Genomic DNA, 13,318 nt, shown 5'->3' with positions numbered 1-13,318 from the left:
TTCTTAAAAGCATATTTTAATATACTATAGCTATTAATATGATATTTCTTTTTAATGGCAATGATCTGTACAATAGTTGACTATCTTATTTTTTTATACTTATTTACCAGTTGATGTAATTATTACATTTTATTGTAGTGCTTCATGCTGTCATTATCTATCAATTTACCTTTTCTTTCGAATATCTCCATTAGAAATTACTTCATATTATATCTTTTTTTGTTTCCCATTTACTGTGGATTTGTTTTGTATTTTGGTATTTGTTTGTATATATTTATGGTGTCTAACACCTTGGCCTTTGCCGTTGGTAGACATGTTACAATTGAAATAAATAAATAAACAAATAAAAAATATATACCCAAAATATTTAACACATAATATTTATTAGTTCATACACTGTACGAAACATCATTATGACAAACAAAGTTGTCATTTTGCACGCTTCATTTTTAAGCCTAATGCTGGAATCACAATACTGTGACAGACACAATGCAAAGGACGCAATGAGTCAGCAAAATACTGTAATGTTATAAACACGCAGTTTTGAACTGTGTGACAAATAAAACCAGAATACAAGATATAAAATGTTTATTTCAATACATTCACACTAAGCACACTACACATAAATACTGAAATGATTTTTTTTAAATGAACCTGCTTGAGAAATATTTTATAAAATTTAAATTATATTATATGTAATATAGAACATAAAACCTAAAAAACACAAATAATAATTTTATAACCAATGCATCGGTTTAACCATCATTGTAAAACAAAATTCTTATGCTAATTTTAGTAACTTCGTGCTCACAACGGAAATTATAAAAACTTTCAAGTCGGAAAGTACAGCACGCCTGTAAATTCTGTTGTACTGATGTCATAGGTGTGTCAAGTATGACTGATTAGAAAATTATTTTATTTTAGTTGCATCCCTCACATTGCATCTGTCGTGATATTATGATTCCAGACTAATGGTTCAATATTACTTTAAATTTGGAAATCTGAACTTTTAAACATTCCACCTGAGAACTTCTGTTACATATGCCCTAAAAATCCTCACAAAACTAAAAGGTATAACTAATGCATATTTACCACAAAAATGCTAAAAAAAAAAAAAAAAACACAAAGATTCCTAAGTTTCTACACACCAGGTACAAACTTTACAAAAATGGCTTACAAGGCAAGGAGTTTCTTACAAAGAACTTCTCGGCAAAATATTTGCTGTTCTATCATCTCCATAAACTGATGACCACCTACATAACATTTTTGTGTATCGTACTATTAAATATGCATATCAGAATAAACTACATATCTATGTTATATTTATATGCTCTGTAATAGTATGATTTTACTCAAGAAAAGTCTGCCTTCCAAAATTAATTTTTTTAATGTTATGGATTTTGATTTAACTAATTAAAAATACTTAAAACAAATATCATGCATGATGCATGATCAAATCCTGCTTACAGTTTCATCGTCCAAAAATGAAAAGGAAGACTAGAAATGCACATCCACAACTATCAAGAATGTTTAAACTGTACCAAGAATTAAGTACTTACCCCTATAAATTATGTAATTTTTAATGATTTTAGACTTTGTCTTCTGTAAAGATTTGGCTGTTTATCACTACCTTTAATTAATAATAATAATTATAACAACAACAACAAACTCTGTACAAATGTCACACACTCATATTACATTGAAACACGGAACAATTGTCACAAATGTTTTGATGATGTCACAGCAAGCTCTGGTCACTATCATTGGCTCTAAATCACCAACACACCTAGATGTAGGTACCTTAATACATAAACAATGAAACTGAAACAGTTTGCATGTAAACGACACAGAACAGTTTGCATGTAAACGACACAGAAGTCTCAACTATCACAGTTATGCAATATACCGTAATTACCCGCGTATGGGTAACATATTTTATGCCGATTTTTTGTTAAAAAAAATGTACAGCAAATCCAATGCAAATTTAGGGTTTAAAAAAATGTTGTACTGTATGGTTGATTATGAGCATTAATATCTATGAATATAACTCCACGAGTAAGTATAAATGGTTTAATCCAAATATCTGAGCAGTCTGGAGCACAGTTATTGCACGTGTTCCGTGTCCGCCCGACCTGTCACGAGTAGGAGGGGAGGGGAGGGAGGGAGCAAGTGTGTGTGTGCGTGAGGGCAGTTCTCCCTCCCTCCCTCTCTGAACTGGCCCCACATCTTGACCGGTGTTCAGGTGTTTGAATGACATTTCCCACGACAAAACTGCAGCCACCGCTGTTACCTCGTGGTGAACTGTGTGCTGGTTCTTATAGACGGAACTGACAAGGAGTAGCTTGCCACCTCTTCCCTATCCAGGGATGGGTTAAAAAATACAATACAAAAACAAGGTTATGAAAAATAGCAGTGTTCACCTCTGTCTTGTTAGGAAGTGCAGGAACTGGATGGGTCGTAAATATGGTGGGACGGGGAGGGGGGGTGTTTGTTACCTCTCACCCTCCCATAGCTGGCAGACAAAGAAGAGCCAAGGGTCAATCTCATATGCCAATAAGCTGAGAAAAGGAACAAGTCACTTGTATCCAGAGCTGTGCCAATACGCATCGGTAGAAGCAGATTTTGTTGATATCTAGTTGAATCAGCATTTCTGCCGATTCACAATACGCTTGTTAATTTTCTGCTGATATTATTGAAAAATGAAAGTACTTGTCATAACCTGAAAATCCATCAGTACCCTTTTCACTTTTTGTACTTCTACATACTTTGAACTTGCATCATTTCTTAGCTACGTATGCCAGCAGTACATATCAAACTTAAAAATCCTATGTTATAGAAGCATTTTGAATCTAATACATTGTAAATAAATATATCACCAGCATGATTTAAGTTAGATGGAACAAAAACTTGCTTTATTTAAAGCATGGCTATCACTACAAACAACGTAAATACCAACTGCTTGAACTGCAAAGAAATGTTCATAATATTGTGACGGAGATTTTTTTTAATTAAGTAAAGTTTTTAAGATTAATACAAAATAGTAACCAAATAATATAGCACTTCACGTAAATTACTTTTACTGTTTCCCGTGCAAAGCGACCACATAAAATGCATTTAGGTATAAATGTTTGGTACCGTAAATTTTCACTGCCCCACGTGTTAAGATGATAATGGAATTCTAGTTGTTAAATTGTAAACATGTACAAAGTCTATCAATTTTGCACATTTAAAATTTTTTTTAACTAAATATATTATAAAAATAAATATTTCATGGTTACCTATTAAAAATTATTTTATATAATTAAAGTATTATAATATTAAATTTTCTAGCCTCAATTAGTAAATTCATGTTTCAATAAGCAACTAAGAAGTCATCAACAAACAAATGAAAACAAGCTAAAAGTAAGAGAGGTTATGATCTGTTTATAAATTAAAATACGTGTGTGTTTGCATTGCATGCTTTTTTAGGATGAGTTATTTTGGGTAGTTTAGTAAAATGACAACAAATTTTTTAACCAAAATTAGTTTTCTCCCGTATCTGTTCACAAATCAGTGAATCTGCAACAGTTGTATCGGCATATCCGCATATCTGCAAAATGTTGTGAATCGGTACAACTCTACTTGTATCCACGGAACTCTAGCGAAGACAGATATATGTTGCTGCGACCCTTACGGTGAAATTAAGGGTACAAACCATACGAAGGGACAACCCTTATGCGGGTAAATACGATACTCAGCACTTATTAAAATAGTCCTTACAATATTATTCCAAAATCAAAATAACATCAAAGTCAACCATGTAGCATAACACACGATGACTTATGCTTGCATAATCATTCTAAGCCATTCAAATCATTATTTTATAAAACAAACAAAAAAATACTTTAAAAATGTTTGATTCACACACACATTAGGCAATGTTAGTAGGTAGTAGGTACAGTACTCAATATCAACACATTTGGCACAATCTTACACAAAATAAACCTTCAACACCAGATTTTAATATATGCAAATGTGTACATATCTGTCTAAACCTATTTGAAGCCTTTTTAAGAAAGACTTGTGCTAGTTTGTAGAATTTCAATGCTTGGCATAATAATTTTGCAAATAAGCATCACAGGCAATTAACTCTAAATACAGTACGTAGTATGATTGTCTGAAAATAAAGTCATTAGTAAGACAAATTTAAAAAAAATATATATTTATGTTTAAAAAGTAGTCTCTCCTTTAAATTACAGTACCAATAATAAGATAATAAAATCATCTTTGTGCTATAATACATTAAAATTTAAACACTTTTACAGCTGAACACAATATATGAGGTATAAAATGCTCTCCCTCATGATCTGATGTCTTCAATAAACATTTCAATGATTGTCAAACATTCTATTATGTGTTGGTATGCAAAGAAAATTATGGAAAACCTAATTTTTAAAATCAAATCCGGCATTAAGGAAAAATATATTTTTTTTTTTAAATCCTAAACAGACATCAAACTGGAAAGATGGTGACAAGTTCTGTCTTATATTAATATCAGAATTACTATTAAGTATTTCTTCAAACAATAATTAATAAACTTGGTAAACTTACATTTGGGGTAGAATTATATTTGGCAACATTATCAATAGCCATGTTCTTTATGCTAAAAACATGCCAAAAGTAACATTAAAAATTATCCTTTGGGCTTGGCACCCCTTAGTGTCAATAATACAAAAACCATTTAAGTAATTAAAGTGTTCATATGTATTACTATGCTGTATGCTGGGAACAGCTGCCTTATATGTACAGTAAAACTCTCACAATAAAATCCAAGTAAAGAAAAGTTCCTGTACAATAAGTTTGAAATATTTTGCACTGAACCTATAAATAAATACATACAATTTCCCCTTAAAAAAACGTTCCTGTTAAGTTCATATTTCTAAATACCTGAGAACCTTCTTAACAGGGATTTACTGTATAATAAAAAATATGCATACCGCATGGGAATGTAGAGATGAAAATGTACAAAAATGACTATTTCTTGCTATTTTACTGAACTGAAATTGTCCCTGGACCATCTTAAAGAGTGGTTCTGTTGAATGTCAGAATCTAAGCTGGAGTCACGGCAGTGCTTATGGCTCAGTAACGACACATGTCTCCTCCGGGATGTGCCAGCACTAAACATCTCACTCAAATAAACATACCTATCTGTTTTGTTACTGCCAGCAACAAAAAACATGTAAAACATGGTAATGCACAGATGACAGTTGCATGTATCGTGCAATCTTGACTTCACTGCACAAAACACCACAAGGACACGCGTTTGCAACCAGCTAAATCAGTTAACACCCATCCTGGAAAAAAAAAATACATATGTTACCACTAACATAAACTTCATACATGTTAGACAACATGTTTAGAGTAATGTATTTTCATATTTTCATTTTTATAATGTTGATCATTAAGTTATAAAAATATTTCAACAGAACCACATTGTCACAACCACTTATTGATTGGCAAAACTCAAAATATTATGTGAATAAAAGGCGAAGGAAAAAATAAAACAATGACACTAAATCATCTCCAAACGCAATATTGATAACGGTCAATAATACCATTAAAAAATTAATGAGAACAGTATTCAACCAATTTTTTTTTATAGTTTCATATCTAAATTAAAATTTATTTACTACAATATATTTTGCCTTCATTTTTTTTCAGTGGAACTGAAACCACCCCAACATTTTAAAATGAATTAAAATAGGGTTTTCGGGGCATACCTCCAAACTACCCCCACTTCTTACTGGTAAAGTGGAGGTTTCTTTAATTTTCTTAAGGTAATATTTTTTTAATGTCAAAACCATGTTATATGCATTAGTGGACTCCTCTTAGTTAAAAAAAGGGGGTTGTCTGTAAAGTCGGTTTACGGACGATAATTTTACGTGATGACGTCATAAGAAAGCATTGATGAAAAATTGCATACTTTTTAATTTTCAAATATTATATACTGTTAATGCAAATTTAATTTAAATAATTAGTTGAAATATAATCACGAACAATTAGTTAAAAAGCCCGCCATAACCTGTTTGATATTACAGAATATTTTCTGGCACGTGGTCGGCCGGTTGTTGCTCGGCTCAGACGGAACGTGACTGGTAGAAGGTGGAGCTGACCTGTGTTTGAGGGTGTCCAGCAGGGCGGTGCAGGTCTGCTTGGCATCGCCCAGCAGCATGGCCGTGTTGGGGTTGTAGAAGATGGGGTTGTCGACCGCCGCGTAGCCCACCCCCAGGGAGCGCTTCATCACCACCACCTGCCACACCTCGCCTCTTCATTTCCCTTCATTTACCTTCATTTCCCTTCTCCTCGTCACCATTACTACATAAATAATACATTTAACACCTTGTGTGGGGTGAGAAAGCTGTGATTGTGATGAATTGTAAATACGTTCCTTACTGAAGTGTTCATTAGAGGGCAGCATGTTAATATGTAACATTTAAAAATTTTCATGTTTCATAATATTTTAAAAATTTTCATTTTCGCCATCCATCATCAAGTTTTGGTTTGGTTTTTTCAGTATTTTATGTAGGTCTGTGTAACTGAGTACATGTTGAGGTATTTGTTGAATGTTTGCTAGACATGCTTTTTCTCGAAAATTAATTATCATCATTACATTGCTTTTAGCAAGGTTGGCTTGGCATTTCTATTTTTTGAATTGCACCTTCAAATTTCTGAGTGATATACATCCCATACATGTATGATCCCTTGATTTGACGAAATATTTTTTAACATAATTCAAGACCTTAAAATATAAATTTCTTACAAATTGTTATATATTACAGCATAAGTAATTACATATTGAAGCTACCAATGAGACAGGGTTTGCAAGAAATGAATGTGAATTATACTTTTCAGAACAACTAGTTACCAATGCCTATGTTGCAAGCTACTGGAAATCTCTCACTTAAGTTCTTGCTACAAAATATTTGTGCCTCCCACCATCAACAGTTAGCAGCTAAAGATTTTTTCTGTACTGCTGGAAACATTTGTGACGTGAAGCGTAACAGACTAGCATGTAAAAATGCTCAGATTTCTGAACAAAAATTTAGAATAATATGTTATTAACTCCATTTGGCTATTCATAAGTTTAATTTCAAAGTATTGTTTTGAAAAGATATTCATTATGCATCATAACATTCTACTATTAACTTTTTACTGTTTTGTTTCAGTTTGTGTTTTAAATACACCTGAATTCTCATTTAACCATACTGATAAAATCATAACATTGTATTCCTGATGATTTAGTTAGCATAATATAAACAGCTGAATTCTCATTGGAATTAATTAAAAGATGTTTGGAATCATGTTTTTATTGTATTTTTCCTTTTTATTTTTCTACATTATTAGGTACAGGGAATTTTTTTTTTTGGTGGAATCGGAAACGAACCCGGAATCGAATAATGTTTGGAATCGGAACCGGAATCAAAGAAATATGGAATCGACCCATCCTTAATCTTAATTATTATCGTTTTTTTCTAATATCACTAACCCTTTCACATTCAGAGAGTCCACACACTAAAAGGATAAGAGTACATATAAGCATGTGAAAAAATGAAGGTTGTATGTACTACTAGACCAAACATCAAGCAATCTTGGTGGTTAATTTTTGATCTTCAATACAATTCTCCTCATACTGCAATGTTATTTCCATGCATTTGCCACTGTTTGGCAATGATGATTCACCAGAATGATCTACGTAATGGCTGATGGCTGACCTGATCGGCGGCCCACACGCGCAGCACGGGCATGCCGGCGATCACGGAGTTGGGGTCGTCCTCCGCCGCGCTGTTGACCGTGTCGTTGGCCCCGATCACCATGACCAGGTCCGTGTGGGGGAAGTCCTGGTTGATCTCCTCCATCTCCAGCACGTCGTCGTAGGGCACGCCCGCCTCCGCCAGCAGCACGTTCAGCTGGCCCGGCATGCGCCCTGCGCCCGCAACACTCCCCTCATCTCAACACCGTCAGCACCGTTAGCAGTACACCTATCCTTCACTTAGCACGTCTTTAGATTGAGCAGATTCATTTAGCGCGATGTGAATTTTACTGATCCAGTCTTGAATAGCACGTCTGTAAATTTCAGTTAACACGAAATTTCCGCAGGCAAAAAAAAAATTCGAGCACGACGCCACAAAGTCTATTTTAACTTCTGTAAACAACAGATGTGCAGTGGGATACAGTTAGCCAAACAAGGGGGAAGAGAAGCGCACGCAGGTCTGTCTACTGTATCAGCTGTTGTACAAACACAAGCCATGGCAAGTTAAATTACTGCTATGGAGTGTAAAGGACCAAATGTTTTTACGTCCGCATGTATTCCGCTGTGCCGTACCGTTGTCGCCTGGCCACAGACCGGGCCGTGAACTCGGTCTAGCCAGTGGCAGGGAATTCACTCAAACAAAAGCAACATTTGCCCAATCAGCTGCCGGTAACTGTACGTGCTTGATCACTCATAATGCATCGTGTTCAAGTATTTGAGACAAAACTAGATATATTACGGCCCGCACCATTGTCATGAAGGTCACGCTTATGTTGATCGCACTTTAGTTTTAAGCAAGTCAACTGTGCATACAATCGTACGAAATAAGGACTCTTACCAAAAGTTTATATAAGTCTGTTAAATGAATGATGCAATGAAAAAAATAATCATTGGCCTGACAGGATTGGTGTGAACCAGGTGGTGATACGCGAATAAGCACTTCAATTTTAGAAAAATTAAGATGTAATTATCCAGACAGTAATATCAGTTTCACTGTCAGTAAAGGATGGTTTGGAAAGGTACCCGCTGTGAGTTGAAGGTCACGCCCGGGCGGGCAAGTCAGCCAGCCGACTGACAATAACTATCTCCCGTTACGCTGTGTCGTACAGGTATGCGTCATACAAAGTATTAGATGGTAGGCAAATAAAGATAAATGTTGTGTCATACTTATATTTGGGTGTTATTCAATGCATTTATATTACGTAGCGGCCGGGAGTCCATAGCCGACGAACGTGTGCGCGCGCGCTCCTCGTTTACCGTCGGTTATCTCGATCTATTTTGGTTTAACATCGTCTGTTGGTGTTAAATATTAATTCGTCCACCTTAGGTCAACCTGATTTCCATTTTTTTTTTGCCCCATTATGAACCTCTCTCTTTAAAGTGAGTGCAGGTCGTCAACACGGAAATGTTTAGATCGCCGACCAAGAAATCTGGTTCCAGTTCCAGTGCAACTCAGGAACTACCCACGTTGGAGATAACCAAGCTGGAAATAATGAAGCCAGATGCTCTTAAACTCGATGATTTAATTACAAAGGTTGAACTGCTTTGCAATAAAGTTGATGCTCTTCAAAACGAAAACGCTCAACTTAAGTGTCTGCTTATCGACTCCCGCTCTGAAACGGCTGTGATTAAACAAGAACTCATCTCAATAAAAGAAAGTTTGTTTGTAATAAATAAAAGTGAGATATCTTATAGTCAGGCTTTAATGAAGTCTTCGAGCGACAAAAAAACTGAACGTGTAGCAGCACAGAGCGTCTCGGGTAAGGGCGTCCGTCCAGTGACCTACTTCCGACGCAGCGAGAAAAAAGTGATGTCACCAAAAACAACCACACCAACCAGCATGCTGACTCTGACGGCTTCACCGTCGTGCAAAATGCACGAAAATCCAAAATGAACACGAATACAGAATCCAAGCGTGAGCCGGAGAGAAAGAAAACACCGATGCAAGTGGGTATAAGGAATATACCCACCCTTAAAACGGTCGCCAAGCCTGTTCCGAGAAGAACAAAAGCACTGTTTGTTACTCGTTTTGATCCTTCTGTTCAAGCAAACGAGATAGTTGACCACATAACTAATGAACTCAATCTTTCACATGTTAAGGTAGTGAAACCAAATTCGATTATTACGCTTTGTTTCACATAGTAGTACTTGAAGAAGATTTTAATAGAATAAATAACATAGTATTCTGGCCGAGTGGGTGCTTAATCAGTCCCTTCTACGGTAAACTCCACCCGGAACAAATTGCTACCAGTGACTCTACATCAAATAACTCCGTCAGCACTGATAAGACCGTCATCCACATGAAGCCCTTATCAGCTGGTGTCACTGCAACGAACCTGTCTCCGGTGCCAGGAGGAGCACCGTAATTTGTTTTCGTGCATCCTATTTCAAAGGAATTGGAAATTTTTTATCAAAACGTCCGTGGTCTAAGAACTAAATCAAAAGAATTCTATGAAAACATTATTATCTCTAATTATGATTTTATCTGTCTAACTGAAACCTGGTTCAACGATCTTAGCATTAATTCCCACTACTTCACAGACCAATACCTTTGAATATATATACTGTATAGAAGTCGCGAGTGGATAGGATTTACTCTACGTTTTTCAGAAGCGTATGAAGAGCAGCTTGGGAACTTCACCGCTGCAGTGCGCTGCCGTAACGCCCTGTATCGTCTTAGTTATGTACACGTTAGAGCGCAGCACTGTCGCCCGCTGTCATTCCCCGCACCAAACAACTATCATTCTCTGCAGCTCAAGGTCGTTCAGCAGGTGGGGAAGGGGTGTTTGAAGAGTTCGACACTTGTCCGCAAGGGACCACCACAAGTCGATGCCCTAGAGATGGTGGCGATTGCAGCGGTGAATTAACCAACTACCTCAAAACCGTATTAGATATTTTAACCTGGGCTGGCGACTTCTATACAGTTTATATATTCAAAGCCAATACTCAATCTACAGAAATGATAGAGATGCCTTGCTGACTTCTAAAGATCGTGGTGGCGGTGTTTTGATAGCAGTCAATAAGTTTAAATTCACTTCTATTCAGCCTATTTTTCACCTGGACTACCCCGGAATTGAATCTGTTTGGTTAAAAGTTAAAATGTCTCAGAATAAATCCTTTATAATTAGCAATATATATTTTCCACCCCAAACATCACCAAATATTTATTCATCTTATTTTGAGACTTTAGAAGATAAACTGGCTGCTTATCAAGATGAGTTAGTGATTTTAACATCCCAGGTGTTGATTGGACCAATAATCTAACTACCAACATCGTGCACACGCACATCAAGACTAAAGCACAATATCTTATAAACTTTATATCTAGTCTTGGTCTATTTCAGTATAATACAATCCTATCATCCAAAAACCTCTTAGATCTTTGTTTTACAAACATATTGCAATGTTCAGTATCTCATGCGGATGAAGCACTTATCACTGAAGACCCATATCATCCTGCCTTAATTATAAAAATAATATCTGACTTATGTGGTCAGTTCTACTAGAGTCTCTAGGTCCTATATAAATGGTGACTATCTTGGTCTTTACAATGCTGTTAAAAACTATGATTGGTCAAATTTCTATGAATCTACTGATGTTAACTATCTTGTTGATCAATTAACTACTTGTATATGTCACAATATTAATGAATTCATCCCCGTTTTCATTAGCAAACCATCTAAATACCCTGTTTGGTTTTCAAAAGACTTAATTCAAGCTTTAAAATCCAAGAAACATTTTCACAAACTTTACAGAAGAAACAAAAATATGTACTAAATTTTCATTCTTTCGAAAACAAACCAAATATCTTATCAAGCGTGATAAAATAAATTGGACCAGAACCACTAACAATAATATCAAGAACAACCCTAAGAAGTTTTGGCGCTATGTCAAATTAATAAAAAACGGTTATCATGAACAGCATTCATTAAAAGTTAATGATGTTGTATATAGTGATCCAGTGGTGTTGACTAATGTATTTGCTGAATACTTTTCAAGTGTTTATGTGTCCTCTAATGTCAATTACCAAGTTGCCACCTTAAATTCATTCCTTGATACAATATCTGTTCCCTTTGTTTCTGACAGCCTTGTGCTTTGGGGCATAAGGGCTCTAAAACCCTCAATGTCTACAGGACCCGACGGGATTCCTAATTTATTCTGAAAGGCTGTTCAAATATATTAGTACCCCTATTAAAACATTTATTTAAAACTAGTTTAAGAACCCAAGTTTTTCCAAATAAATGGAAAATTGCAAAGGTCATTCCAATTCATAAAAACGGTAGCAAATTAAATGTGGTTAACTATAGACCAATATCACTATTAAATGGTCTCTCTAAAATTTTTGAAAAAATAGTTTTTAAAATCACTAGTTTCCAACTAAAAAATCGTTTATCTAGTAATCAACATGGCTTTAGATCAGGAATGACCACAGCCACCAATCTAATTACTTTCCTCAATCCTATTTTTAATGAAGTCATTAGCAGGGGTCAGGTAGATGCCTGCTACCTATTTTGATCTTGCTAAAGCTTTCGATACTGTAAACCATTCATTACTATTAGGCAAGTTACACAATTTCGGTCTTAGTGACAATTATGTTAATTGGTTTTCTAGCTACCTTAAAAATCGAACTTTTTTTGTATCTGTCAACAACTCCAATTCTTCAAATTTTATAGCTAGTTCTGGAGTTCCTCAAGGTGGTACCTTGTCTCCTTTACTTTTTAACATATTTATTGATGATATTACTCAAATTCTGAATCATTCTTCTGGCACTCTATTCGCAGATGATCTAAAAATAAGTAGAAAATTTTTCTCTTTTAAAGACTGTTTGTTATTACAAACTGACATTAATGAAATTAATAACTGGAGTAAAGCCAATCTTGTGACTCTCAACAAAGGCAAAACAAAAATAATATCATTTACCAGAAAATACCTTCCTATCAAATACAATTATAAATTGGGCAACACCTTAATTCAGAAATCCTCTTCTCTCAAAGATTTAGGTATCATTCTAGATTCTAAATTGTTCTTTCACCAACATGTTCAACATTTAATTTCTAGTTCCCGAAGAACATTAGCTTTAATTAAATATGTCACATGTTATGCTACCAAAACTGATTCTATCCTCTCTCTTTATTTAGCATTAATTAGGTCAAAACTAGAATACTGCTCAGTAATTTGGAACAACATCAATATGTGCGATAATATGAAAATCGAAAATATACAGAATAAATTAATAAATATTATTATTCAAAAACAACTTCCTCTACCCAATCTGATATCCCTCTCAAGTCGAAGAGAATTACTTGACTTTATTTTTATTAAAAAATGTTATACTAACAAATTAAACTGTAAATATTGTCGCGGGTTGAAACTTTGCAGGGTTGTTGAAATCAAATTTAGGGACTTTACTGACGGGACTCTGGGCTGGCTGCTCTGTTCACTCGTCAGCGCAAGTGGCGTGACCATGTAATTGGGGCACGGGGCCGGCGCGGCGCGCTGCGGGCTTGCAGAATTTTGTTTGTTTGTTTG

At 35.2% G+C, this 13,318-nt stretch overlaps 1 protein-coding gene across 2 annotated transcripts in view; it reads right to left on the bottom strand.

Annotated features, from left to right (window-relative positions):
* Positions 1–362: 362 nt before the first annotated feature.
* LOC134537931 (NAD(P) transhydrogenase, mitochondrial-like) overlaps positions 363–13,318 on the bottom strand; it is a 183,244-nt gene continuing 170,288 nt past the window's right edge. For both annotated transcript variants that reach the window (XM_063378907.1, XM_063378908.1), the window contains exons 18-20: positions 7,752–7,963; positions 6,153–6,289; positions 363–5,333 (exon numbers count right to left, since the gene is read on the bottom strand). In XM_063378907.1, coding sequence (XP_063234977.1) covers positions 5,318–5,333; positions 6,153–6,289; positions 7,752–7,963 — 365 coding nt within the window. In that variant the 3' untranslated portion in view covers positions 363–5,317. The remainder of the gene's footprint in view (positions 5,334–6,152; positions 6,290–7,751; positions 7,964–13,318) is intronic.

The sequence above is a fragment of the Bacillus rossius genome, chromosome 12 (genome assembly GCF_032445375.1).
Source record: "Bacillus rossius redtenbacheri isolate Brsri chromosome 12, Brsri_v3, whole genome shotgun sequence".
Taxonomy (NCBI): Eukaryota; Metazoa; Arthropoda; class Insecta; order Phasmatodea; family Bacillidae; genus Bacillus; species Bacillus rossius.
This window is presented reverse-complemented; position numbering and strand designations above follow the sequence as displayed.